The sequence below is a fragment of the Cladophialophora immunda genome (assembly GCF_000835495.1).
Source record: "Cladophialophora immunda strain CBS 83496 unplaced genomic scaffold supercont1.5, whole genome shotgun sequence".
NCBI lineage: Eukaryota > Fungi > Ascomycota > Eurotiomycetes > Chaetothyriales > Herpotrichiellaceae > Cladophialophora > Cladophialophora immunda.
The window spans coordinates 209108-236361 of record NW_015622545.1 but is presented as its reverse complement, the minus strand read 5'-3'; the positions used below and the strand labels follow the sequence as shown (position 1 = coordinate 236361).

Genomic DNA, 27254 nt, shown 5'->3' with positions numbered 1-27254 from the left:
AGGTCAGGACGAGGCTGGGTTATCAATCAGGCGTGTCTTGTATTGAACGTGGCAGTCACATCTGAGGCACGGCGAGCGACACCAACCGAAACCTGCATCACAATAAGGAGAGGGAGGAACACAGGATCATGTTGATTTTGTTTGTATTGAAGCTCGTGTTGGCCCCTCAGGGCGGGTATCATCTACTCATACAGTAAGAACGGGTACCTAAAGTACCTTGGCCCTATTGGCCGAGACGGTGTTGTTAACACTGCTGCCGCAGCAGCCCCCTCCTCTTGCCTATGCCTCTCGTTGCAAGGCGGCCTCGGCCAGATGATGGTTCCTGACCGCCATGTCGAGGAAGAAGCAGAGCTCGGACGCCGGGATGTGGATGCCGGTGTCGTGGCCGAGGTAGGTGGGCGCGTTGAGGAGTGGCTTCACGTCCTCTGGGACCATGCGGGCGGGGCAGAAGTCGCGCAGGCTGAGGTAGATACCCTTGCTATCCTTGTTCACCGAGCCGTCTGCCTTCTGGAACTCCTAGATTTCAAGCACGTCAGTAAAGATGGGGCGAAAAGACAAGGAGATGAGGGAAGAGTCTTACCTCCTCAAGAACCAACTCAGCCTGGATCTCACCAACCAGAGCCTCCTTCTTCTTCCACATGTACATCTTGGCCTGCTTCGCGGCAGGATACTCGATTTCGAACGCGACGACAACTTGAATCTCTCCGTCTGACCCCTGGATGTACGTCTGTGCAATTTCCTCCAACGGCATCTTCTGCTCGGCGTAGCTCACCTCAAAGACAACACCGGGGTAGTAAGCGTCGACGTGGGCAAAGGCCACATCGGGAGAGCACCAGCTGCCGTTGTCGGCAAAGTCGACGGACGAGTCGGTGCGCTGCTTGATTTGGGCGGCGAAGTCGGCGATGAGGATCTCGGGATGGTATTTGCGGACACGCAGGTCGTTGGCGACATGGTCACCCACGTTCCAGGCGAAGATGGTGTGGAGGACAGTTCCCATTCTGATGGCGATTTTACGAGTGGCGGAAAAGTAGTCGTGTCTGGGGGGTGGATTTGAAAAACGAGCACAGGTCAGCCAGGACTTCATCTCGAAAGTCGGGAGATGGAATCAAGTTTTCATCATACCTCAAGCAGCCCAAGTCCCAGCGGTCTTGGAACTCTTTCAAGAAGGTCTTGTGCGCGTCGAGGGTGAGAGGAAACTCGAAGTAGGTTTTTGCAAAGGTGCTGCGTTTGCGGATGTCGGTGGGAATTTGGCTGATGGCGAATGTAGTTTTTGTGTCGTGGTCACTCTCGGCGCCTGGTGGAGCGTTCGTGGCAGAAGCGACATTACCGCTGTGGAGCGGAGCGACGGCGACGGCAGTGTTGGAATTATCGGAGACAGTGTTTGAGACTTCATTGTTGACGACCTCCATCTCCTGCACCAACTCTTGACTCTGGGCTTGTTGTTCTGTCGCGTCACCACCGACTGGGTCAGAGCCGCCCAAGATCAACGAGGCTAGTTCGTCGTCCATCCCGAGCACGAGGTTCAGTTTGAGGATGTTGGCTTCGTAAATCCAAGGCGATTTGCCAATCCGGTCCGCTCCTGGCTGATGAGAATCCATAAACAAAGGATGGAAAGGTGAGTGGAAAGACAGGTGTGATGGTGTTTGCGATGAAATTCACGAGATGGTGTCCGGTCCGATTCAAAATGACTATATTGAACGAAAGTGGGCCACTACGGTGAACTATACGGCAGCGAATTGGTATACAATCGGGTATACTACGGTCGAGCATTGGATGGCCGAAGCCTCTACGGCGAGACATTCGCTGTGATCAGCCATTGTCGTCCTGCGGTAGCTGCTTGCAACTCAGCTCGACACGAGACAACATGGTTTTGTCATTGTCTGCCCTGAAGCTCTTTGTGCAACAGAGCTACGACATCCACACGTCAGCCAGTGAGCTTGGAGAGATATAATTCTGCAGACGCTCCTCCAACAACACCAATTCCTTACCAAACCGAGGCGCGGGCCGTGAGAAGTTGCACCATGCCCGTCTGAAAGATCCTCCTTCGGATTTGTGATCAACGGGTCGGCCGCGCAGAGCAGAGCGTGATGGAGGAACATGCCATCAGAGTGCTTGTCGAAGAAACCCCCGCCCCCCTCCCCCTCCCCCTCCTTTTTTTGTTTCCTTATTATACCCTATCCTGGAGCCCTCGAGATCAAATAGGTAGGGGCCGATCAAGACAGCAACGTCCACTGCACTACAGATGGTATGTTCCCCCGGTCCCCTCGAAAGATCAACGATCAGAAGTCTGATGGGCTGGTAGTCTTCCGCAACCCAAACACCCCGTCTCCATCTCGTTACCCATACGACGGCCAACGACATAAGGCTCGTCCAACCTCTCAGCGGCCTTTGCCTGCAAGCAGCTTCCATCCGGCGTGCCCTGCTCCCTCAGCATCAAGAATTGCGAGTCGACGAGTCCTGACCGGCCGCCGGCGCTAACAAGCAGATCCATACTCTGGTCAAATCCCACAAGACGCGAACCGGGACACCATAAGGACAGCCTCCTCCAAAGAGGTCGACTCCTGGCCCCATCCGCCGAGCAACATCCGCCCACAGGACTCGGTGTGGTTATACCGCCGCACAACACCATCCGTGGGGCCCTTGCGCAGCAAAGCCCGGTGCATTTTCCGCCAAGTGTACACGCAGTGGTACGCCCGCTGCTCGCGGGAGACGTAGAGGGCGTTGAACTTTCCATCTTCAACCTCGGTCTGAGGGACGGCCTGCGTCCTGTTCTCGTCCAGAAACCAGCCCCAGGCCCGAAGAGAGCTGAACTCGGCCGACAATGCGCGGTCGTGGCATGCGGGCGCCACCCACGCGAAAGTCACAATGTCGAACGCGCAGGCTCGCGAGAGTGCCTCGTCGCGAGTCGAGCCGCAGTCCTGCGACGGCAGGGCGACCTCGTTGTTGTTGTTGTTGCTTCTTGCGCTCTCGGCGATGATGAAGCGCAGGCCCAAACTGACGAGTACGAGGACGCTCGCGATCACGGCGAGCATGGCTAGAATCTTGGCTCGATCCGATCGCCACGGCTTCTCTGCACTGGCGCTCCGGCCTGTGTCGCTGTCTTCGTCCTCTGCCTCCGCTAGGGTGGCCGTTGATGGCAGCAAGTCATACCTGAGCCGGGTGCTGATGTTGTCGAGGACCATTTCGATTGTGCAGTCACAGGAAAAGCAGGATAGGCCGGCACTTAACAAGTTGTCTGGACCTTATTCTCGCCGTCACCTGTGCTCAAATGAGGCGGTCAGGGCTAGTCAAAGTGCCGGGACTGCCTTTGTCCACCCTTCTGGGCGTCTGTTTCGTGGATTCCTGCGGCGTTGACGGCGGGTAACGCAATCAGTGTACGCGAAATCCAACCCTGATCCCAGCTGGCTGTCAAACACGATACCCATCGAGCGAGGACTCAAACATCGGACGCCCACTACCCCAGCGAGGCGCAACGTCGATACATCATCTTATCCTCATTCCCTACCCGACATTCACTGGCAAGCGACCAATCCCCTGCGCGGCGCTGATCGAGGCTCACGGGGCGTCGACCGGCAGCGTTGCCCCATCACAGACCAAAATATGACAGTATGACGAGGCGGGGGATCATACTCGCTTCGCTCTTACACGTCTAGCGAGGCCGCCAGGTCGAGAACCCGAGACCCGCGACGTTCTCTTCCTATGAGATACGCAGGTGCCACGCGGTGCGGCCAGGTTGGAATGCTTACCCTGGCGACTCACCGACTGACTGACCGACTAACTGACTGACTGTACCAATACCAGCTAGCTGTCCCCTCCAGTCCTTTGTCAAGGAACAGCGTGTGCAGCGAGGTTTGACAAGCATGGATACCGAGCGCTCATAATATCGTTGACGATCTTTCTTTCGCGTGGCCTTACCTCCCGGAGGAGGGTAGAAGGTAGGTAGGTACTCGGTACAGCACATTTCCAGTTTGCGGTCCTCGCAGTCATACCATGTTTCATTAGAGGCACTCTCCGTTGTCTTGCCTTGTCTTGCCTTGCTTTGCATTCCTGGCTGGCTGGCCTGTCAGCTTACCTTACTTTACCTTATCCTATACCGATCTAATAGGTATCTATCGTAGGTATCCACCTCCCTACACACCTCCCTACATGCATCATGCGTATACCCATACCTACAGCGGGTACGCATACGGAGAAACCCCATACCGACGCCGGTACTCCGTGAGTGTTATCTCCCGGAGGACCGCACGCAGCCTTGATCATCAACCAGAACTGGACACGAGGCTGGGCCATGCCAATCCCCCATCACCTCCGACAAGGAAGAACAGCCAGCCACAGCAAGGGTATAAACTCTGAGCAACCGAGGTCGGGGTTCCAGTGAGATAGCCGGGTCTCTTGTGGAGGATGACATTCTCCTTCCTCTTCGACGGAGACGTGCGTGCGCGTGTGCATGTGTGGGTAGATTGTCCGTTCAGTAATGACATTATTCCTCCGGAAGGCGTAGACTGGTGAGAGACGCGGGAGCTGAAGGGGCAGTCAGCGGACAAGCGCTCCAAGGGAATCTTCGAAGTAATCCCTGGTGACACGGGTGGAAGACGATATGATCTGGTCTGGTTCCCAGGCACGCACGGGCAGGCGGGTAGGGAGGCGGAGAGGCAGGCAGGTATGCGCGAAAGCATGGCTACTCGATGCCTGAGATTGGGAACACTCGGTGCGCGAGGCGCGGCACGCGATGTCAACAAGCAGGACAGACGAGAACAAGAATACTAGGCCGCAGGCGAAAGGAATACTGGAATTTCAAGATCATGCCTGCCATGCACCTCAGTGCATGGTAGGGACGGGGCGGTCTATCGTCATCTACATTGCTTGACGGGGAGTGTCGAACGCCCTTAGAGAAAGTCGTCAATCAGAAGCTGGCGGAACGAACGACGGACTCCCTACAGTCGAAAAAGATCGATTGCTCGAGCTTGATGAGGAGAAAACGAATTGCCTTGGCGAGTGCCTCAAGTTGTGTCAAAGACGAATACTCGCTGCGGGCGACGGTATCATTCCTGGGCTCAATTCCCTGTGGTACCTCTCGTTGCATGTATGCACTGCTGTGTTTCGTGGACACGACGACCTGTACGTGGTCCGGTGAGCACGATTGAAGGCATTCGGAGGTGCTGGACACAACGAGTCCATGATCGAGACGCTCTGTGTCTTCCTGGTCGAATGCTGCTTGTCAATTTAATCCACATGCCTTCCTCTTGACCGGGTAGAAGGTGGCCTGCCTGCGATGCACGACTTCGGAACGACTGCCCCAGCAAGGGAGTGCGCACTGCCCATGGACATGTCAAAATCTTTGGGAACCGCGAGGTAGTGAGGACTGCTCCATGGTTGCACGTCAAGGCAGAGCCACACTCTCAGACTCGACAACCTGAGTCTCAAAGGAAGTGCATTTCGGCTGTACTGGAGGGTGGGATCGCAAGTTGATTCTTCAGGTCTCACGGTTGTGCTGCAGGGAAGGAATGATCACGATCACAACCACGGTTGGCCGAACAAACATTGCAGCTAGACACATTCTCAACACCAAGCTGTCCTGGCAGAAGGGAAATCGAAGGACTCAGGGTCATGCTCTGGAAGGTCGCGTCGGGTTCGGATGCAGAATCATCAGAGTGCATGGCAGTTCAACAGACTGAGTTGTCGAAATGTTGCACATAGGCAGCGGGCGGTGTAACCCCAGAGCGGGGATGGGTAGTGACAGCTGCCTCGCAACGACGAGGTGGATGTCGTGTTGCACAGGAAGCCCGGTGCTGAGCATGATTCCAGAGGGTTGGCTTGATTGAGATTCTATTGCTAATTAGCATAATCGAACAGTATCAAACATGGGCGGTCTGATAAGCAGCTGCCGTCGCGCACACCGACATCAACGGGTATTCTGCAAGCCCCTCGCTCCTACACGCATTAGCGCCCTTGGCCACAACGAGGACAAGACGTTTGCCACGAGGAGGGGGAGCCGACCAAGCCAATTGCACGGTTGACGTGTCTCAAGCCATCGATGATGAGAGCTCTCGATGGCAGGGACGTGCGAGGGTTTGAAACATTGAGCAACCTGGAAGTTTCCAGATCTTCAAACATGTGTGCGCAACGAAACTCTCAAAGGCAAGTAGGTGCGATTGAGGTGAGAGGATCATCGAGTTAGCGGATGGTGCTCACGCGACGAGGATTGACCTGGCGGTTCGACCATCAAACGTGCTCGATCGCACGGACTGCTATGGGAAGGTATGGCTGTCGAGTAACCTTGACTTTGCTCAGGCGGAGCGCGCCGATCACAGTCCCAACAAGCTGAAACAGGTTGCGGCTCTCGTGTTCTTCAAGCCCAAGCGAGAACGCTGTCGACGCATTGCGACCTGGACCGTTCACAAGGTTCTAGGCTCAAAGTCGTAGTGGTAGGTTTGGCCGGTATGACATATTTGCATGTGTGAAGCTTTGGAGATGAACGAGGTCTGGGGATCCCCACGATCTCGAGAAGGATTCTGGAGATGGAAGTTCGTATACTTGTGCGGTCAGCAAGGCAGTGAGGATCTCCGATCCTGTGAACTGGTGAAGGTTGTTCGTGGAGTGTACAGAGTGAACCTGGAAGGACAGAAATTTTTCACATGTCAAACGCGGCTCGCATGGAAAATTTCCAAGCTGGACAAATCACGTAAGAGAAGAGCCTGTGAGCAGGAGACCTGGGGCGACTGCACCCCGCCATCAATGCAGAGATCAGCAAGGGATCTCGTCCCAACAAAATTTTGAGGCGCTTAGACGGATATGAGTGTGACATTTTCTGTCTCTGATGTGTGTTTGGGTGGCTCCATCGTTGGAAGGTCGTGCGCCATGCGCTCGACACGAAGCATGTGCAACATCAAAACGGCGAAGGATGAGGGGGGTTCCGGTGGCGGAGGCGTCGGGTACCAAAGGGTATGCCATTTCTGACCCACGGCCGGCAAATCCTGGCCGATATGAGCAGTAGTGGCAAGGCAAGTCAGCCAAATCCACCAGGGGGGAGTCATGGCGCCAGTGTGGCTTGCATAAGCCTTGGTATCAAAACTGACAGCAACTATCAACAGCCAGCATCTGGCAGTGCGACGGGTGGAGATGATAACGCGCCGAGTCTCGCTGGATTCATGCACCCAAACCTGGAGAAGAAGGAGACGAGATGATACCCACCGCTCTCGATTTGACTGTTCGGGACATTTGACACAGGCCAGTCGTTCGCAAAGATATGTTTGCGGAGTGCATATTCACACCGCCAACTCTCACAGATAGTGGAACCCAACGGTGCATCCAGCAGAGGTCGAGGCCTTCCCCCCAGGTGGAGATGTGCCATGGAGTCGCTTGCAACAGGATGCCGACTCTGGAGAATGGAGATTGGACATGTAAGGGATGGGGACGAGAACTCTTGATGCTGCAGAGAATGTTGGGGATATCGCCTGCCAGCTGGCCACAGTGTGGGACTGCGCATGGAGGTATTGTATAGGTAGGGCTTTTGTCAGAGCGTTGATGTGGCTTCCACTTGCAATTTGCCACCATAACGGTTGAGGAGGGCGCGATACGAATAGCTCCGCGCTGGAGAGTCCAGAGTGGTGCTTCGGTACGGAGGGCGGGAGTGTATATTGCGTCTTACTATGCTGTTCTCGCACAAGGCGGCATGAAAAAAATTTGATTGCAGACAACAACGCCGGCCCAAGGAATTTCCGCGGTGGGTTTGTGTGGCTGGTGTTTGCACCGTTTGCATGGTTTACTGGGTTTACTGGCCACCGCTGGGTATGGCCCTGGAGAACCTTCCCCGCTCGTGGCCGCTTGCGGTCGCTAGTATCGAGTTTTTCCAGCCGGGCCACTAACCCAGGCCACCCGGGCACGTGACCCGACACGGCTGAAAAGAACGCACATGCTTCGAAATTGCAATCCCAAACACTGACTGATAACAACTCATCCTCTTCATCTGCGGCTTGACTCTGTCCCGCCCTAGTGCCATTGACGCCATCTTTTATTCATGTATTAATAATGGTGATATCGATGTGTTGCCACGCCTACTGTCGCTATCGAATAAGCGACCACCCTCTATGCCGCCCTAGGCTGCCCGTCCTCCCATGTCTAGAAACCCCCCATCCACTCGAATCGAGAGGGTCCCTCCCAGGGATAAGAAGAAAAGATGGATACCGCTATGGATTGACCGGCAGCTAAAATATGGAGGGTGGTCAGGTCAAAGCAGTGCTCGCTCCCAGGGCGGTCCCTGCTGCTCCAAAGAGCCAATGTGGGAGCCCGACACGGGCTCGTCAAAGAGGGAGGGGGTCGCACCCCAGCGCGCAAGGGTTTTAATTATCCAGCATCCGAGGCCTCACCCGCCGCAGGGACCTTCTAGACTTGAAAAATTTCCCTGCGCTTAAGGGATTTGCAACTGGCAGAGTCGATCAGTAGGGTTTCTGGACACTGGGGAGTGAACAGGCGAGTTGCCCACCCCCTCCTTGACTTGCAAAGAGGAGGGGTCGCGGCCAGGCAAAAACTACTGTAACTGACATGCAGCTACAAGAAATCTCCATCTCTTTGCATAACAAGATTGCAGGTTGCCCGGGGGAGGCTCCAAGCGGGCAAGCACAGTGTCCTCAAGGACATCCTTCAAAACTTCTCCTGAAGAGGGTCTTGGAAGGCTTGTGGGGACAGCTGCAAACCGGCGGGCGGACTTTCACTTGAGGAGCAACACCATCTTCCCTTTCGAGACAGGAAGGAGATAGCAAGCGCTCAAGACGGGGAGGAGATATAACACGAGGAGGGACATTATCCACCTCGTACATGATAGCATGGGTAGGGATGTGCACGTCGGCAAGAAGTCAGTGTAAGCGCCTTGCCCAAGCACCTCCGAGACAACTGTCAAGAACTCAGTCCAGAGGGCCAGGAGCCTGGAAGGACTTCCATCCAGGCAGGCGTTCGTCTATCCGGCGCCAGTGTGAAGCCCCGCCAGCATGATCACAGGGAGATGTGTCCAATATTGCTGGCAACCATTCGGACGGTCATAGAGTGCCCTTAATACAGAACCCTCCAAACATCTCGTGCTCTGAAGAGTAGCGCTTATCGGAAAATGGAATCCCGCCCTCGTAGCTGACTATGCTTGCGTTGACCAGGAGGGAGCCATCATCCGTGTGGCATGTATGTAGTACCCTCAGTCAATTTGTGTATTGATGGGAGTAGGGGCACGGAGAGTCGCCCCCCGATAACCTCCACAGAGGTGTCTGTCAATCGCACCATTGACGGTATTGCAGACGTTTTGACGTTTCATGATTACTGTATGGTTCGATGATATTTCGGCTGTTCAATGTCGGAATCGATGACTGCTTTGGTCTAGGCATGATACCTGGGGTGAAGATTGCCTAACCCTGACTCCCACTATAGCCTCGGTCCACATTGATACAGACTCGATCCGTGTGGATGGAAAGGTGCAAACCTACGCCTTCTCGATACGAGGCAGACGTGCTCGAGAGGGGGCAACTGTTCAGGTTGACTCAAGTTGCGACAAGTAGGGTGACAGTTAGTGCGTGCATGAAGGTGGACAACTTCTCCCACAGATAAAGGTTGACTCCGCCACGCGTCGCATTGATTGGTCCTCGCGCCCTATACCGCCTTTTGGGCCGTGGGGGTTACATTCTTGTCGCACGCCCACCTCCGAGGGGACGCCCTGGGCTGGTTTCTCGTGTGTTGACATGTCCCAAGGCCTTGCTTGACATGTTCCCTATCTTTCCGTCACTCGGGTCCGCGTCACGACCGTGCGCCGTGGCAAGGGAGGGAGTCGGATACCATGATAGAAGCAGAGAGCAAGAAACCTGATTGCATTGTACGTCATCACTCGACGAGGCTTTGGCAGGCGTCGCGGTCAGTGGGCACTTTTTAGAGCATCATCTCCTGATGGGATTCTTGGAAGTGGCAGGAATGACAAAAGAGGTACGTACCTGAGGTCAATGGATCTATGTATATTTCCGTCACTGCCGCAAGATCCGGTACGAATTGCATGACGATGCATAGTTCGCACAGATGGGGAAGGTTCCCCCAGGATGCGCGAAGCCACAATCTCTGACGCGAGCAGCCCAAAAAAAAAAGTCACGGCTGGCCGCTCGTGTCGGGGAGGCTGGTTTGATTGGAGGAGATGCTATTCCTCACCGCCTTTGATTGAAATTTGACCCAGGTGCGCCGTCAGCCAGTCAAAGGCTGAGATGGAACTCACCGCCCTGCTAATTGGGCCGGGGGGGAGGGGGAGGTTGTAGGCATGTGGCGTTTTTGGAACAAAGTCAGCTTCCAACCAAAGGGTGTCTGCGGCGTCAATTCTCCAGGCGGTCGTCGCCAGGCTCGCTAACCAGTCGCCTGCTTAGATTCTCGCGGGGTAAGACGAAAAGGCATTCGAGCTTCTTGCGTTTCGCGAGGAGGTCGCCAATGGCGATCGCATCCACGATTATTGCAGCTGGCAGTTTGTTTCCTTTTCATTCCACCACTAACCAAGGTTTATCGACGCCTCACCGTATGGTGCCCGCATGCAAATGTTGGTCTCGTGATGAGGAAGGACATGTAGAAATGAGAGCCGCTAGATGCGTTTGCAAGAAGTCATGATGTCGCGATCTTGCGGCATGCGCAAAACCTTGGAAATGCGAAAACTATAGCCCACACCGCGTTCCATTCTGTGCTCCATAATCTCTGGAGTTGAGGTCGGATGTGAGATCCGGTGATACAAAACGACAATGGACATTTTCACTTCTCCATGCAACTATCCAGAGGGGGAAGTTGTGGCACCCGAGGTGATACGACCGGCTGCAGCATTAACACCTGCTCATGGTCCTGTTAGATGAAGACTGAGTTGACCTGGTGGTTCCTATGTACTTACTATGGACGGCCCTTTGCTCCCGCTGGGACGGTCGTAGGCTGGGTCGTGGGCTGGGTCTACATTTTGACAAGATCGTCGAGGCCAGGTTGTCCGCGGTGTTGGCTCTAGCCATAGCTGCTCTCTGAAAGTTCCGGGAGGGGGGAAATGGGCAACAGAATGGGCTTTCAAATGCATGTCCCAGGCCTAACTGACCCCGCTGGTAGCTAAGGCATTCGCCGTGATTTGAGGCCCGCATGGTGCTTGAGCCGCCTGGGGTAGGCCCCCCACTGCCCGCTTCTTGAACTGGAAAAATCTTGATTTTGATGCAAACGGATACCACTCCAAGACCGGTGCAGATCTGCCCTGCCACGCGAAGGATTGCCAGGTACACAAGAGCAGCGTCCGAAAAGATCCTCAGGGCCACCGTCGTCGGCCACCCTCCGCGCAAAGAGTGGTATGCCTGGGAATAAAATTGCCCCTACGCGGCACGGGAAGGAAGGTGTGACTGCATGTTGGGGGAGGGAGAAGCCCTCATTGGTGTCGCGAGTGCCCAAGTGCCTGGTCGACGGCTTGCTTTGAAGCGAAGAGTTGTTGCGTAGGAGGCGGTCCTCGAGAGCCAGTTTGCGTTGGCACGCGCAGGGAGATTGGTGCTTGGGACGGTAGGCTCCCTGATTAGCCCGGGTTAGGGGCCTGACGCGACTTCTCAGCAAGCAAGCCGGGACAGTCAGCTTGTGCCGCAACCTTGACAGCCAGTCAGTACTTTGTGCTGCACTCCAGGGATGGGATGGGGAAGGGATCATGGGTCTTGTTGTTTCATTTTGCTACAAGAACTCCGTCCTCCGGACATGGCGTTGGTGTACAATGTCGATCAATGGCACTGTGGGAAACCTTTCCCCGGGGATGATGATCTGGAGACATAGGTAGTAGGTACACGTAGGTAGGTAGGCTTTTGCTACGAGCACAATGAGCTGACTGATACCAAGCTTAGCAGGGCCAATGGAGGCAGGATTGCCTGACTGTGAGCGGGAGTGCTGACTGTGCTTGCTGTTTCCTTTTTTTCCTGCCTTTCATCTTGGTGGCAGCAAGGACCAAGGAGGGGGAGACGGGGGGCAGCGAGAATAGCTCCAAGGCTTATTCCCAAAGGCCCTGTTTGTGCGAGGGAGCCTGCGGGAGCCTGAGGGAGCTTGGGGGGGGGGGAGGGGGAGAGCAACGCGCCAAAGCGAGAACAGACGTGGGGCTTGGCCCTCACGCGGGTTGCGGATGTCATTGGCCGGAAGAGTAAGCCGTGCGCTCAGAACAGTCAGCCAATAGGAGATGGGTTTTCTGCCGGTTCCTTTGCTGGTGCCACCGTCTTTTCGCTTCTCGTCTTTTGAACTTTTTCGCTCTTTTCCTTTTCCATTTATTGCTTTTTTGGCGGGGAAAAGTTGAATGCCATTGTGGACAAAAGTCAGTTCCGTCAATAATTCTTCAGTCAGTTTGGCCCATTTGGTCACTGGGAAAACCTGCGCGCGGACCATGCAACCTGGGCACTGGCACTCAATCTTGGTCCCAGCCCAAGAATGAGGACCAAGCTCAGACCATGCTGTGATCCTGTCCCCCCTCTCGAGCCAGGTTTCTTCGCCTTCGAATACCCGCCGCCTCCCGTGAACGGCTCTTCCGTTCCCGGTGGAGAGCAGCAGAGGGGACTGGGAACTGCGTGCGTGCAATCATTTTCCCTGCTGAAGCCCACGGGCTTCTTATACAAGCAATCATTATTAATTACGCTGCAATCAGGTCATAGTTCGGCGAGCTCGGTGTGGGCATACGCTGAGAACATCATCGCATGATGTTGTATATGCTCAATGCGGTCTTGTGCGGCTTTTTCCATCGACCATTTCCTCCGAGCATTCCCGCCACCAATACTGTGCGCACATTGCTGGTATCTATTGCTTGAGGTCATTTCCGAGAGCGGACTCGGGGGCAGAAGAGGCGGAGGTCTTCATATTAGCTACGCAACACATAAGCGCTGCTCTTTGACTGTCTTGGGCGACTTCTTACAACATCAGACCACGGCGAAATACTGATACCATACCTTAATTTCTGGCGAGGGGGCTGTACCGTCTATTCGTACTCGTACACCACCGCCTCTATCTTCTCTCTGCTCGTATCTCTCTCTCTCTCTCTCTCTCTCTCTCGCTGGGTGTCTATCTTTTGCATATCACTGGAACCCACCCTTGTCGCCCGTCTTGATTTTTCCCGTCGTTACCTTGTATTCCGTATTTCCAACCACTTTCAGTTGGCAATAGTCACACCCATCTTCTCCTCACCCTTTCCCCCATGTCAACGACCGTGGCCACTCGCCATTAGCGTTTCAGACCAAATTCTTAGCCGCAGCAAGCACTCCCAGGTGGCCGTCGTGTCGAGCGAGCGTTGGGATCGCAGTGCCCAGGACAAGTTGCGCCACCCCAAGCCCTCAGTCCACCCACGCACTTTTAGCCTGCGCCCTAGGTTACCCACTACTGCATCTCATCGGACCAGGGTTATCCAGTCTTCGCCTCCTCGCTCTGAAATGGTCGCCAGCCAGCCATATCCACTCTCTAAAACAACTCTGAGCAGAAACTAGGGCCATTAGCCCTCGCAGCTCCCAGGTCTCCAGCGCCGCCCCTCCGTTCTCACCTCACTTGCCCATCCGATCCTCATCTACCGCCCATCCTCCCACCCTCCCACCCCCCCCCCAATCGCCCACTGTTCAGCGCAGATCCGAGCTTCCTACTTTGGGCCGCTCGAGACTCAACACCTTTTGGCTTTCTGGTCGGCCTGCCTTTCCCTCTGGCACACCACCTCTACCACCACCAACCCAAAATATTCCCTCTCCCTCCTTCTTTAATCCTCCACCACCAATCCTCTCCCATTCCCTCCCATTCTCTAGGCCTTCACCCAGCCTATCTTTTGACATCGATTCTAGAAGGCGTTGGGACTTCTTGAACACGACCACGGCCAGCGGCATCACCAACGGTCGAAACTACCTGATCCATTTTTGCCCTTTGTCGGTCACCGATTAGCACGCAGCCCGGATCTGCGTGGGTGGAAAGTCTCACCAACAAAGAAAGAGGAGGATAACAAGAGGACATTGTCACGCCATCTGACTTTGTCCGTGTGCCCCTGGGTACTTCCTGTCTCGTCTCGGGGCAGTGTAGAACAGCAGCAGAACTACAAGTCGTCGCTGTACGGTCGATCTCTGGTCCCGTGGCGATACTGTGTTTGGCTGCCGTTTTGCACCAGTAGAAGTGACGGGCCCTTTATTTTTTGCACCTCAACAGGCGATTGCAGCCCTTCGAACATTACCTCAGTAACTCCCCGTCGGATTTTGTGCTTGCTTTGTTCCTGCCTGGAGGCTCCCCCAAACCCTTCAATCGATACAGTAAGTACCTTCCCGCTCCCTTACCCCCGACTGACGCAGCCGTGGTGCGCATGGTCTGGCGTCAACCTCGAAAGTTGGCACGGCTTTGTCAACTCGACCGTGGCTGCGCTCATCACATTGCCGTTAACGCATCTCCTCGTTCGCTTGTTCTACCCCTACCACACACTGCTCCTACGATCGACTTTTATTGTTATTCACCATGATTTGACATGTATACTGACCTTTCTCCTCTCGCCCCAGATTGTCTTATCCCCCCCAACCATCACATTCGACCTGCTGCAGGTTGTACTTAATGAGCCCCATTGCGCGCTGAACACCTGCAGTCTCGGTTTGGGTCATTTCTCCCACACAAGCCGACCGAATGCCTTACACGCCGCCAACCCACCATACGCCCTCGAGCTCCAAACAGTCTAGTCCCACTCCGAGCAGGTCTCACTCGTATATCAAAGGACCTTCACTTTCCCCAGAGTCTGCCGATCGACCAAACCTCCCTCGTTCCAGCGGTTCCTCCTCATATCTCACCAAGCACCGACGGAGTCCTTCGCTGAATGATGCAGCAAAGATCGAGGTTCTTCACAATGGCGAGGCGTACGAGGTGAATGGGGATTTCGACCCCCATGGTAGTATACGCCAGTCGCCTCCGCCCGTGACAAATGCATTGATACCTGCAGGGATGACAATATCACCCCCGGACTCCTCCCAGAATTCGAGCGATGAGGAGGAACCTGAGCGAGGACGGTCGAGGGAATTGGAGGATCTCCAGGCCCTGCAAGAGGCTATCCGGTCAATAGAGCAAAGGAAGGTCACCGGATCGCCCACTCGTGGAGAGGACAGCTCCTCTACCACAAGGACAGACGCCTTTGTTTCTCGTCTTGACGGGACGCAATCGGCAGGTCCTGCAGTCCTGCGACTCCCCTTGTCGCAGGAGGCCCGGAAAATCGCCCACTCGAGGTCGTCGACCGATTCAAATATTGTCTTCGAATCACCCTCAAAGCAAACCCCCACTGTGGCCATTCGGCCAGACACTGATGACAGCGACAGCGACAATCCTCCCACTGAGCGACCGGCAATGGTACGCAAGAAGTCAGGTGAACTCGTTCGTCCAGCTCTGCGCCCCTCCTCTCGGCGGCGGCCCTCAAGCATGCCTGGGACACCTACCTATTCAAAGGCCGTCCACTTTGACTCTCACCTGGAACACGTCAGACATTTCCTACAAGTGGACCGTCCACTCGCCGTGAGTGCCGGTTCATCGCCCGTAGAGAACTACGAGAGCGAGACTGATTTCCCCTTTGGATCCGAGGAGACCACTGCTCGTTCTCGCACACCCTCATATGAATGGGAGATCCGCTTGAACAATTTCCCGAGTGACCTGGACGCTCGAAAGTCACAGCCTGTTTTCGTTGAAAGAGTATTCCTCTCCTCCGATAACAAGCACCTCATCGGGACTGTCGCGGTACGGAACCTTGCGTTCCACAAGCTAGTCGTTGCTCGATTCACATTCGACTACTGGAAGACCACCTCGGAAATCGTTGCAGACTACAACAACGATGTTCGCCGGAAGGGCAACCACGATGGCTTCGATCGCTTCAACTTCAGCATCAAGCTCGAAGACCAAGCAAACCTGGAAAGCAAGACATTGTTCTTCTGCATCCGCTACAATGTCAACGGTCAGGAATTCTGGGACAACAATGCCAATGCCAATTACCAAGTGGACTTCAGCAAGAAATCCAAGTCGCCACCAAGCAAGTCTGGGCCTGGCCTGGGTGAGAGACCCCTCAATGCCTTGCCTCGTAGTCGACCATCACCACCTGCCTCTTCTGGAAGGCCGGTCTCGATGCCTACCTCCTTTGATGACTTCTCGACTGGTTTTGACAGCTTTGGAAGCTTCATGCAGTCCCCCAGCTCACTGATGGGCGAGCCCAAGCTCAAGCTGAGGAGTCCCAAATCCAAAGCAGAACTTCTGCCCGATGCTCCCCAGCGCCGTAAGCAGGCTGGGCCGCAAGCATTTGGGAACCGATATGATTTCAAGACATCGTTGACGGCCGCAAAGAACAACGCGTATGCTGCCATGGGCGAGTGGTCTGGCTTGGGTCCAAGGACGTACACAAAGCAGTCTTCCCACGAGGTCTCTGCGACTACTCCTGTGCAGAGTGTTGCAAATGCTGCTCCCAAGCATGAAACTGGCGTCAACGGTGTCAAAGCCGGAGCCAATAAAACGGCTCCTGCTGCTGCTCCCTTGACATCCAAGCCGGCTGCTTTGCTCTCTGAGAAACCTTCTCTGAGCTCACAGAGCTACAAGGAGCTTGTAAGTCTCTTCTTCCCCGACTCTCTTCCGGCTCGGGCTAACAAGGTTGTGCAGGTGGACAAGTACTGCTTTGTAGGTACCCGGGGAAAGAGCGAGGAAGTCAAGACACATTGATGTGCTAATTCTTTGTTGCAGTTTGGGACTGTCAAGGTTGATGGTTCGGCGGACTCTACCTCCGCGTCGGAGAGCAATGGAGGTAGTTCGTCTGATTCGTCTGGCTCCACGACGCCCACACCACCTCGAAGCATGTCGCCCGTCCGGGATGCTCAATCATCGAAGTCATTTGCGCAGTATGTCGCGCGTTCTCCGTCACCTTTGTCAACGGGCGGGTTCTTTGGATCTCGCTCCGGGTCGCCGGCATCCTTCGGATATCCATACCACTCGGCGACCCAACATACCTTGATGTCCGAGTCACCTACACCGACAGCAATTCAAGGATAACATCCATTTCAACACCTGCAAGAGTTCTTGCAACAACCTGGCCAACACCGTCCGATGTTGGCCACGGCAGCACATAGAAAGACTGAACTAATCGATGCGGTCGGACAGTTTTCCATGTCCGACGTCCTCGACAGATCCCAGTACACCACTCCGGCAGATGGTTAATACGGGATATCCCGGTCGGAGACACCACGACGAGAGCATCTTTTCGTCCGGGGCGGATCAAAATCGTTTGCTTTGCTTGTCTGCTGTTCTTTTAGCGACCCAGACAAATTTCCTCACCTTCTCCAGCATTATCCGGATTACGGCACTTTCGTTTCTCGGGCGGCGTTCGCGAGGAATTCTCCCCACTATTGTTAATAGACGCTCCTCCTCAAATCCAAACTCGGCGGTAAACTGACAACGATCGCCAACAGAGTTTTTAGACTGGACATTATGAGGAAATGGCCCAATGGGCCAATGCCGCCGAGGAGCCACTGGAATCCGGCAGATCACAAAAGTTCGATGGGGTTGAAGGCGTTGAACTTGCTTTCTTGTAAACACTTTTTGGGACGTGTTTGGGTGTTGCGGCACAGTTGTGGGATTTTTGGGCCGAGGTCAACGGGATTTGAAAGGTCAAGGTCGCTCGCAGATGTCCCTGGATGAAGATCACGTCTTTAGTGGGCTTGGTCGCTCGGATTGTATTGTGGCCTGTATAGGAAGGGTCCTTTTTGTACTATGGCCTGGCAATTTCGGAGCGACTAGTGATTCGAGGAAACGATTTGGACGTGATACGGCTCAGGATCGGTTCTGATTTTTGGGAGTGGGCACCAGGGTAGAGCGACTTTCGTATCCTTTCTTTTGAACCAAATCAATCATAGTTCTCTTGGTTGCGTCTGTCGTTAATGCCATCATGAGGTACATACGATAGCGAATGCAAGATTTGATGACATGACTGTTCGGTGCTCGGTTGCTGTTGTATGTTGCGAGGCCACAATGTTGCTCATTCTCCCTGTGGGTCTTGAGTTGGCCTCGTTCCAGATCCTTTGCCTGTGTCCCTCTTTTTTGGTCTTGATTGTGGAAATGTCGGTGGCCTTGCATCACCTCATACAACGGGAAGCAATTGGGGTGGCTGAGGCTGAGGTAAAGGTGGCAAGCCTATAGTAGGGTCCGGTTGCTGGCCAGGTCATCGGTATGGCCGGTAGAGACGATGATGGTGATATGGAGGGAGAGGGAAAGGGAAAGGGAAAGGGACGATAGTAACGACGGCGACGTCGACAGCGACAGCGACAGTTGTAATAATGTGACTAGTGGTGGAGGCAGGCCATCGTGCGTGCACGTATGAACTTGATAGGTGTAAGGTGGTCGGCCTGGATCTTCTGCTGTACCATGTGCCGCAAGGCACCATCATTGACCCGTGAAAAATGTTACCACGGATCTAGAACCATGGGTTGTAGAGGTAACGTGCGTCTTGTATGCTTGTGCGTCGGTGTGCCATGGATTGGACTTGGTAGACTTTAAAAGGAACGGCGAGGGGATGATGAGGACGGTGGTGGACATCAAACCGTCGTGCGGTGATCAGGAGTGGCCTCTGGTGTGGCGATGTGATGCGTTACTTGATGCCGCCGAAAGCTGGCGCGCAACGGCAGATCGGGACACGCGTGATATGGAGATAGTGTCGCAACGATGGCCACGGGGACGGCGGAGGTGGTCTTTGTGCTCAGCGTCGTGCTCGCGGCGACTGGATCCTCTTGGCCACTGGCATCGGCGTGCTCTTGCCAGCCATCGCATGTCAACTGCCTGCCTTGTGAGATGAGACAGATACTGCATTGGGTCGGCCTCATTGGCGGACGAGGAGTTGAACTCAGAAGTCGCCGTCGATTGACTGACTTCTTGCTTGTGTCCGTGTCTCCCAGGTGCGTCTTGTTTATGCCTGCAGGCTTGCTCCCTCGTCGAGCGGTCCGAACCTCCAGATGAACCTGTTGTCGATGCATCGGATGAACTTACCATGACAGCGGCGAAGAGGGTGTGACGGTGACGATGTGGCTGCTCGGGGTCGAATAACGTCTTCGACAATGGCGTTCTCGTTGTTATGGAGGACACCACATGTGCCTCGACACATTATGGAGATGTCACTCCCGCGTTCATCGTGGGGAACATAGTAGTCATCCTCGGTGAAAGCCTTGTTGGGTGCACATGAATGTGTGACTTCAAAGTTGACACTGGCCTAGGACTCCGATGCTAAAAGACATTGCCCGAGGCATGGAGGGAGGAATGTCTGGGAGTGATGGTGGCGGCGACAACGGTGGCGGCGACAACGGTATCGGCGGCGACATTCTGGATCAACTGACGCACTCAAGAACCATGAAGACGACATGCATCATCATTGCAAGATGTGGCCCCCAGGAGAGGTATCCAAAAGAATCTCAGACTTTTTCTGGACTGTTCAAGCCATCTTGGCCCGTCGCAAGGGATCACGATCGAGCATGGCTGCGGTACGGAGCGACGCGGGTCCCAGCCTCAGCTTCCTCGGTATGCGGTGGCTCCAGCGGCAGCAGTAGGAGTGCGGGTAGCTAGCCTTGCACCACGGGTTGTGAAAGAGGTAAAACCTCATGCGAACAACGGGCGGGACGTTGGTTGTTGGTGTATGCGCGCTTTGGATTGCAGTTCAGCACTGTGCGACAACAGTCTCACAACTAGTTGCCTTCCAGCCATCCCAGTCAGGTGCATGGGCGACACTAGAGCAGATAGGGAGTGTGTGGAAGGAGAAGGGCCAGACACACACCCACGTTAAGAATAGCCTGGGCAGGCCGGAGCTGAATGGGTTGAATCGACAATACTCTCCTGATGTGGGCGACCGTCATTGAGGTAAATGGGAGGAAGAGAGTGACAATGGTAGAGAGGGAGGGGGGAGGAAGAAATACCATCCGACCCAAGGGGTCGTGAGAAAACAAGGCCACAACACACGATGGCCATGATATAAAGTACTCAGACTCCCTACCCTCCCTCGACCGCCGTACCGAATGTGATGAGACCTTGGGCCCTGGTCTCGAGCGAGGAAGAATGTCGGATGTCAGAATCCACGATAGCGTTGTATTTGTTGGCTTGCTTGTTTGTGTCCGTGCCTGGGGCTGGACCCTCCCTCCTTCAGATGGGTTTGTTTCGGGACTTCAGGGTCCAATCCCTGGAGGACAGACAAGCCAGGTCCCAGGGGGGATCAAGGGTTTTGCCCACGTCAATCATGCTGAGTGGTCGGGGAATGCGAGCTGAGGCTGCTAGGGCCCGAGAAGTGCCCAAAAGAGTGGATGATAGGCAGGGGCACCGCCCAGGCTAGGGACCACTACGCCTGAATCGACCGGATCGCCCAAGGGTGCCCGACGTGGCCTTGCTTTGCCTGCTCAACCAGCGGCGGCGGCGGTCCGGATCTCTCCTTTGTTGGCTCTGTTCGCTAACTTTGGATGAAATCCTGGAATGGAGGGCGAAAGGAAAAAAGGGACCACCTGGCCATTTGCCTCGTGCCATTTGGCGTGTTGTGACTTGGCTCCTTTCTTTCTGAGGGTGGTGTGGATGATAATATGTGTCTGTCCGTGCATGATTGAGCTGTTGGAGGGATTCTGAGAGGGGCCAGATCACCAGGCTGAAAGCTAGTTGGTCCGGTTTGATGAGTCAACAGGTGGGCAGAGGGTTCAATGGACATTGTATGCCTTGTAGAGAGGTGCTCCGTACTTCGTATCGTGGATGGAAGGCCATAAGTACCCCAGATGGGTGCGAAGGGAAATGGAGGGCAAAAAGAGGGAGGGGAAGAGAGAGACCAATCTCTCTCCTAGAGGAATATGGGGGGCTCTGGGTGAGGTATATACTCAGTAGAGCAGAGAGTGTGTGAGGAGCCGAAGGGAGCAGCCCAGACTGGGGCAAGTAGTTCTGCTCTGCTAGTGGAAGAAAGGTAGAGAAGGCAGATCGGATGGATCCCTTGTCCCGCCGGTCCAACAGGTTCTCGCACTTGCAGTCGTGGTCAGCCGTAGCCGAATGGATAGAGTCGTGTCTCTCTTGATCCTCCCCATCCTGCACCGTTCCCTTTTCGAGTCAGCAGGGCCATGTCCGTGCCCGAGCCTGGGGCTGGCAGATGGGCTGGGTCTTTGCAGATATATTAACCAGCGAGGCTAAATGGTGTGTGGCCAGTGGCAACTGGTCAGCACAGACCGATCCGAGATGAAAAGCCACAGCCGCCGCGCCCATGGATTGCGCGTGACCAGACTTTCCCGCAGATATAGAATCGCAGGCTAGGTGGAGGTGGAGGTGGAGGGGGAGAGGGCGGACGAGGCGTTCGAGGCGTTGGTGGAAGGCGATGGGTCCGTGTTCCCTCTCTTTCTCGCTGTGTATGTGTCTCCCTCTTGGTCCCCCTCTTTCTGTGTCTTTGCTGCTCCTCTCTCCCTTGCTTGCTGCTGGATCGTGAGCTTCGTGGCGGATCGTGGTTCGGGCTGGATTGGACAGGATGGGACAGGGTCGTGGGTGAGCCATCAGGGTCTGTAGACCAGTCAGCTGGCTTTGGGCCTCCATGTTCTGGAACAAAACCTCCAGAGACTCCAGATCCGCCTTGTACCTGTCGATCCACAGGCCCTGCATTCCAAGTGCCGAGCCCAAAGCCTCGCCCTGTCCAAGCATGCACCCATGTACCTTTCAGCGGTGGCATTGGTGAGAAGGTACCTAGCGATACCTAGGTACCTAGGTACTTGGGGACTTTGCTCCCGTCCTTGTCCGACACTCCGCCATTCTGCCACTCCCTTTGTTGCACGCGTGACCATGTAGCGCAGATTAGCTGGCGGCCACTGGCCAACCACCAGCCAACCACCAGCCTGGCTTTTTTTTTTCATTCTGCTTCGAGCTTCACGAACTCGGATTGAAATTTGCTCTGCCTCCTCAGATTTTCCACGGCTCCGTTTCTGTTCCTGGCCTGCGACACCGACCTTTAGCCGTCCCTTCACCACCCGACGATACCTACGACTCACCTTGCTTCTCGTCCGACTCTCCGCTAGTTTGATTGGATCTTCCTTTTTGATCTTTTCCTTCTCATCGTGTGCACGTTTCCCAGCTGCCTGCGTGGGCTGTTCGATTTTCCTTCCTCTCTGCATCCTGTTACATAGCCACATGTCTCTGCCGTGTAGCCGGTAGGACGACCGGAATTTCCCACCTTCCCTACCCACTACATCGAGATCGGGTTGGCTCGAGGACTCGCAGTTAGTCCATTCCTCAATCCCCCATGCGCGTGGTCATGTGGGGAGTATTTCCTCCAGCTTCTCGATCGCTGCAATCGGTTTTAGAGAGACCAGGCGGTGGGATCACAGGTCCTCCGCACCACCAGGAATCTCGCCGGTCGGGTCAGCTGGCAAGAGTTATGGGGACCACAGCTTGAAGCCCGTTGTTTTGCGCCATTGATATTGCGATTCGACCTCCGCAAATCATTTCCGAGATCCTTTCGGTCTATGCACAGCCGAGGTGCATTTCTTTGCTTACCACCGTTGTGTCTCGCAGTTGGAGAAGGTCCAGACTCGAGGAGTTACACAGTAGAACACTGGAGATGAGGAGGATAGCAGCAGCTGAAAATGTCGTTGCCCCATGAAATCATACCTGTCCATATCGCTAATGACTGTTCCGGATCATGCACACCATACGTTTGATGAGGACTGGTCCACTCATCCGTCTTGATCACAGAAATATGGACATGTTTCACGAGAGATGATCATGTGGTTGCAGCAATGCCTTCCACCATACTTCCAACCTAGATGCTGCGGAAATTGGGGGGAAGGGGGTTGACATGAGCTCATGACAGGGACTAGGACAGTCCTTGAGACCAACAGAGGTGTCAGAATCGGTGCTCGGTCGCAGGTATTCAGGGTAGAGATCCTCTTTTTGGTTACCTACTGTTCGTTGCTAGATGTATAGTGGCATAGACCTCTTGGAACCCATTCGCTATCCCAGACGTGTTACTAATTCAAAGCATAGCAATGTGTCGCTTCTAATATTGGGAAATGCCCGCAAGCTACCGAGTACACTAAAAGAGAAGCCTCGGACGTGTCCAGCTCTACTTCCCACCGCCTCCATCCCATAGTCCTCTCATACCTTTCCAATGCTTCCTCTATTCGCTCCAGAGAATGTGAGCTCTTTGAATAGCAGAGAAAGTGACAGCTAGGGGATAGATTGACTGCATAGCATGGAGAACGGACAGGAAATAGCTTCAACGGGGTATAGGAGCGGCAGATTTTTGAGAGTGTGACGGAGAAGAATGTTCGTGCGTGGGCCGATTTATAACAGCATCCAAAGAGCGAAACCATGCTGGCTGGCGACGGGGATCCTCATATCAAAAGCAGCAACCGGGAGAACCAGCAGGACACCAACTGCCTATAACTGCGCCATGGCAATTCTACTCCTCCGTATCCGCCAAGAACCACTTTACGCGAAAGATTCGCGTCGCCGTGTTCCTGGCCCACGCGTCTGGATTTCACAACCCTCTGCCCCCCCTTTCTGTCCATCTTGATGTAGACAACTGTCACTACCTACACCGCCAGAATCACCCGTCGTCGTCATGTCGTCGACGCCGTCCTCACGCCGCCGAGGGCATTCTTCTCGAAATTCTCAGTCCTCCACTCCGGCTCAACAATCCCAATCCACTCCAAGGAGTACGAGACGAGCACCCAATGGAGCATCTGCAGTTGCATCCTCCTCGCCTTTTTCCTTCCGTTCTTCCCCTGCTCGAGCGACCCCCGCGCCTCCGTCGCAAATGGCAAACGATGACATGCTGATAAGTTCTCCCCCCGGACACTCGTCTGAGGTAGGCGACCGAGAGACAACTCCGCGCGCGTCAACCCGACTGGTGGCAGGTCCGTGAATCCCGTTCTCACTGGTCCTGCGGTGTGCTGACATTCTCCAGATTCATCCCCCGTTAGATACGATCCTAGTTCGAGCCCGGCGAGAAGTTCACAGCAACCCCGTTCCGATATTGGCAGCAGCAGTAGTGCCCTTTTTGTCCGCCAGGACCATCAGCCAAGAATATCCTCCCGGAGAGGTGACATCCATTCTGATGCATTTGCACCCTCGTCCGCTCCTCGTCACCGAATCTATATTGGCGAAGATGGCATGCCCATTCGAGACGGAAACGATCCCACTTCCGAGGCTACTTTCTCAAACCTCAATCCCGACACGTCCGAGGCCGATGCCATGGGAGGCGACTCGACCAGAGTCATCTGGGGCACCAATATATCTGTGGTAGATTCCATGGCCTCATTCAAGAATTTCCTCTACAACTATGCTAAGAAGTATCGCATGTGGGCCGACGGGGCCACGGAAGAGGAAACGCGTGCTCTAGGGGCAGTTGCAGACGAAAAGGAATATCTGCCAATGCTTCAGAATATGAGAAGGATGGGCGTCCACCCCCTTAACCTGGACGCCCGCAACCTCAAAGCGTATCCCGCGACCTTGAAACTGTGGCATCAACTCCAGGCCTATCCTCAGGAAATCATTCCCTTGATGGACCAAGCCGTAAAAGATGTCATGGTGGAATTAGCTCAGAAGGAAATGCAAGAGTTACGCCGAGCTCATACCAACGCCCCTGCTTTGCGCGCAATCAATGGGAGCTCAATGCCTCCACTTCCCTCTTCTGATCTGGGACGCGGGACACCTGGAACAGGCCCTGCTGCCGATGAAATCCCTGACCTGGTAGAGGAAGCAGAGATGCAACCTTGGAAGGTCATGCCATTTGGGCTGGACAAGACGATCAACATGCGGGAGCTCGATCCAGCCGATATCGACAAGCTGATTTCGGTCAAAGGACTTGTCATTCGAACTACCCCAGTCATTCCTGACATGAAAGAGGCCTTCTTCAAATGCACCGTCTGCCAACATACGCTGTACGTGTCAATCGATCGCGGAAAGATCGCAGAGCCGATCGAGTGCCCGCGCCCAGCTTGCAAATCCAAGGACAGCATGGAGATCATTCACAATCGCTGTATATTTGCGGACAAGCAGGTGATCAAGTTGCAAGAGACGCCGGATTCAGTGCCGGACGGACAGACGCCTCATAGCGTGTCTCTCTGCGTGTATGATGATCTGGTCGACGTCTGCAAGGCTGGTGACCGAATTGAGGTCACTGGCATTTTCCGAAGCAATCCAGTCCGTGTCAATCCCCGCCAACGCACAGTCAGAGCGCTCTTCAAGACTTACGTGGATGTCCTTCACGTGCAAAAGGTCGATAAACGCAAGTTGGGCATTGACATGTCGACGATAGAGCAAGAGCTCTCTGAGCAGGTTGCGGGCGAGGTCGAGCAGACTCGAAAAGTGACAGCCGAGGAAGAAGCCAAAATCAAGGAAACGGCCGCCCGCGAAGACATCTACGAGCTTCTGTCGAGGAGTCTGGCTCCAAGCATCTACGAGCTGGATGACGTCAAGAAAGGCATCCTCTTGCAACTGTTCGGCGGTACGAACAAGACATTTGCAAAGGGTGGCAGCCCCAGGTACAGAGGCGACATCAATGTCTTGTTGTGTGGTGATCCATCCACTTCCAAGTCCCAGCTCCTGCAATATGTCCACAAGATCGCCCCGCGAGGAGTCTATACATCTGGAAAAGGTTCCTCGGCGGTCGGACTGACAGCGTACGTGACCCGAGATCCAGAATCCAAACAACTCGTGCTCGAGTCCGGAGCTCTAGTCCTTTCCGACGGGGGTGTCTGCTGCATTGACGAATTCGACAAGATGAACGAGTCTACCCGCTCGGTGCTGCACGAAGTCATGGAACAGCAAACCGTCTCCATTGCGAAAGCGGGCATCATCACCACCTTGAACGCAAGGACAAGTATCCTCGCTTCAGCAAATCCGATCGGGAGCAAGTACAACCCGAATCTCCCGGTGCCCCAGAACATTGATCTGCCGCCGACGCTACTGTCGAGGTTTGACCTTGTGTACCTTGTGCTGGACCGAATTGATGAAGTGAATGATCGGAGACTTGCGAAGCATTTGGTCGGCATGTACCTCGAAGACACGCCTGATAATGCGTCGAGGGAGGAAATCTTGGTAGGTGCATATCGACTGGCCATGAGCTTGTCGTTTCTCTGTGTTCAGGTGCAGATGGCTAACAACCACTTTAGCCCATTGAGTTCCTCACCTCTTATATTTCCTACGCCCGCAACAACGTCCACCCAAGTATCACACCCCCGGCTGCCAACGCCCTGACGAACGCCTACGTTGCCATGCGCAATCTCGGTTCCAACATCCAATCCTCCGAAAAACGCATTACAGCCACTACTCGCCAGCTGGAATCCATGATTCGTCTGTCTGAAGCCCACGCGAAAATGAGACTGTCGCCTATCGTGGAAGAGACAGATGTGAATGAAGCTGTGAGACTGATCAAGTCGGCGATCAAGGCCAGCGCCACGGACTTGAGAACGGGCTTGATTGATATGGGCTTGTTGAGTGAGGGTGGAGGTGTCAGCGAACGGCGGAGGAGAGAGGATCTAAAACGAGCAGTGCTGGAAGTATTGGATACGGACGGTGCTATCCGCAGCGGAGGAGCTCTGAGGTACACGGATGTCTATCGAAAGGTTTCCGAGGGCAGCAGCGTGGAAGTTGAAGGCACCGAGTTCAACGATGTCATTAGAGCGCTGGAAGTCGAAGGGAAAATCACCCTGACTGGCGAGGGAGCCAGGAGATCCGTGAGGCGGATTACGGGTGTCTGAATGTGCCCACAGACAGGCGTACCGCGTGCAAAGAATCCTGGGAGCGAATGGATGGACGAATACGACATGGTCGGGGACGTGACCGTGGACTATTGACTATTATACCTTGCCCTGGAGGTTCTCTTCTCAGTGACTTCCTCTCCGTCCCCTGCCTGCCATTGTTGGTTTTGGTGTTTGGGTATTTGGGATCATATGTGGAGTCGGTGTTTTATCCAATGGTTGGGTTTCTTCCGCTACGATGATGAGGGACGACCGTGTTGAGACAGGCTACAGATGAGCGCAGGGGTGCGTTGGCCGCGTGGCCGCGTGGTCGGGTGGTCGGGCAGGTATCTATGTGGTCATGATGATAAGTAAATGAAGGACTGGGACGAGGATGAGAACAATACACCGTATATTGAGTAAGAAGGACCCGAGGTGACTGCGATGTAACCTTCTCGACGACAGTGTGCAACGGGGACGAGGCTGAGACCTAGGAACCCTATCTATAGAGTGAGAATGAGAGGACTGAGTATATACCGAACTGGATACCTGTGTACTAGG

General features: G+C 54.6%; 5 protein-coding genes across 5 annotated transcripts; 2 read left to right on the top strand and 3 right to left on the bottom strand.

Moving 5' to 3' along the window:
• Positions 1-279: 279 nt before the first annotated feature.
• On the bottom strand, positions 280-1630 carry PV07_08450 (uncharacterized protein; the record flags this gene model as incomplete). Its single annotated transcript, XM_016395619.1, has 3 exons — positions 1123-1630; positions 581-1037; positions 280-516 (listed from the first exon to the last, which is right to left on the bottom strand). Exons 1-3 carry the CDS (start codon positions 1596-1598, stop codon positions 280-282), a joined length of 1170 nt encoding a protein of 389 aa, XP_016245475.1. The 5' UTR covers positions 1599-1630.
• A 9141-nt stretch (positions 1631-10771) lies between these two features.
• On the bottom strand, positions 10772-11000 carry PV07_08449 (uncharacterized protein; the record flags this gene model as incomplete). Its single annotated transcript, XM_016395618.1, has 2 exons — positions 10772-10830; positions 10889-11000. 2 exons carry the CDS (start codon positions 10998-11000, stop codon positions 10772-10774), a joined length of 171 nt encoding a protein of 56 aa, XP_016245474.1.
• Positions 11001-11091: 91 nt separating this feature from the next.
• On the bottom strand, positions 11092-11667 carry PV07_08448 (uncharacterized protein; the record flags this gene model as incomplete). Its single annotated transcript, XM_016395617.1, has 1 exon — positions 11092-11667. The coding sequence occupies one exon, from the start codon at positions 11665-11667 to the stop codon at positions 11092-11094; it is 576 nt and encodes a 191-aa protein (XP_016245473.1).
• A 1911-nt stretch (positions 11668-13578) lies between these two features.
• Positions 13579-18161, top strand: PV07_08447 (uncharacterized protein). The gene is made up of 4 exons (XM_016395616.1): positions 13579-14267; positions 14508-16572; positions 16627-16644; positions 16708-18161. Exons 2-4 carry the CDS (start codon positions 14629-14631, stop codon positions 17011-17013), a joined length of 2268 nt encoding a protein of 755 aa, XP_016245472.1. The 5' UTR covers positions 13579-14267; positions 14508-14628; the 3' UTR covers positions 17014-18161.
• A 5346-nt stretch (positions 18162-23507) lies between these two features.
• PV07_08446 (uncharacterized protein) lies at positions 23508-27223 on the top strand. The gene is made up of 3 exons (XM_016395615.1): positions 23508-23867; positions 23918-26052; positions 26127-27223. Exons 1-3 carry the CDS (start codon positions 23573-23575, stop codon positions 26712-26714), a joined length of 3018 nt encoding a protein of 1005 aa, XP_016245471.1. The 5' UTR covers positions 23508-23572; the 3' UTR covers positions 26715-27223.
• Positions 27224-27254: the final 31 nt, after the last annotated feature.

What these genes read in the sequence shown, in the direction of transcription:
- PV07_08446 (XM_016395615.1), top strand. Translation starts at nt 23,573, where the DNA reads ATGTCGTCGACGCCGTCCTCACGCCGCCGAGGGCATTCTTCTCGAAAT. An exon ending in GTCAACCCGACTGGTGGCAG is followed by an intron (nt 23,868 to 23,917) that starts GTCCGTGAATCC and finishes GACATTCTCCAG; the next exon opens with ATTCATCCCCCGTTAGATAC. An exon ending in CGTCGAGGGAGGAAATCTTG is followed by an intron (nt 26,053 to 26,126) that starts GTAGGTGCATAT and finishes CAACCACTTTAG; the next exon opens with CCCATTGAGTTCCTCACCTC.
- PV07_08447 (XM_016395616.1), top strand. Translation starts at nt 14,629, where the DNA reads ATGCCTTACACGCCGCCAACCCACCATACGCCCTCGAGCTCCAAACAG.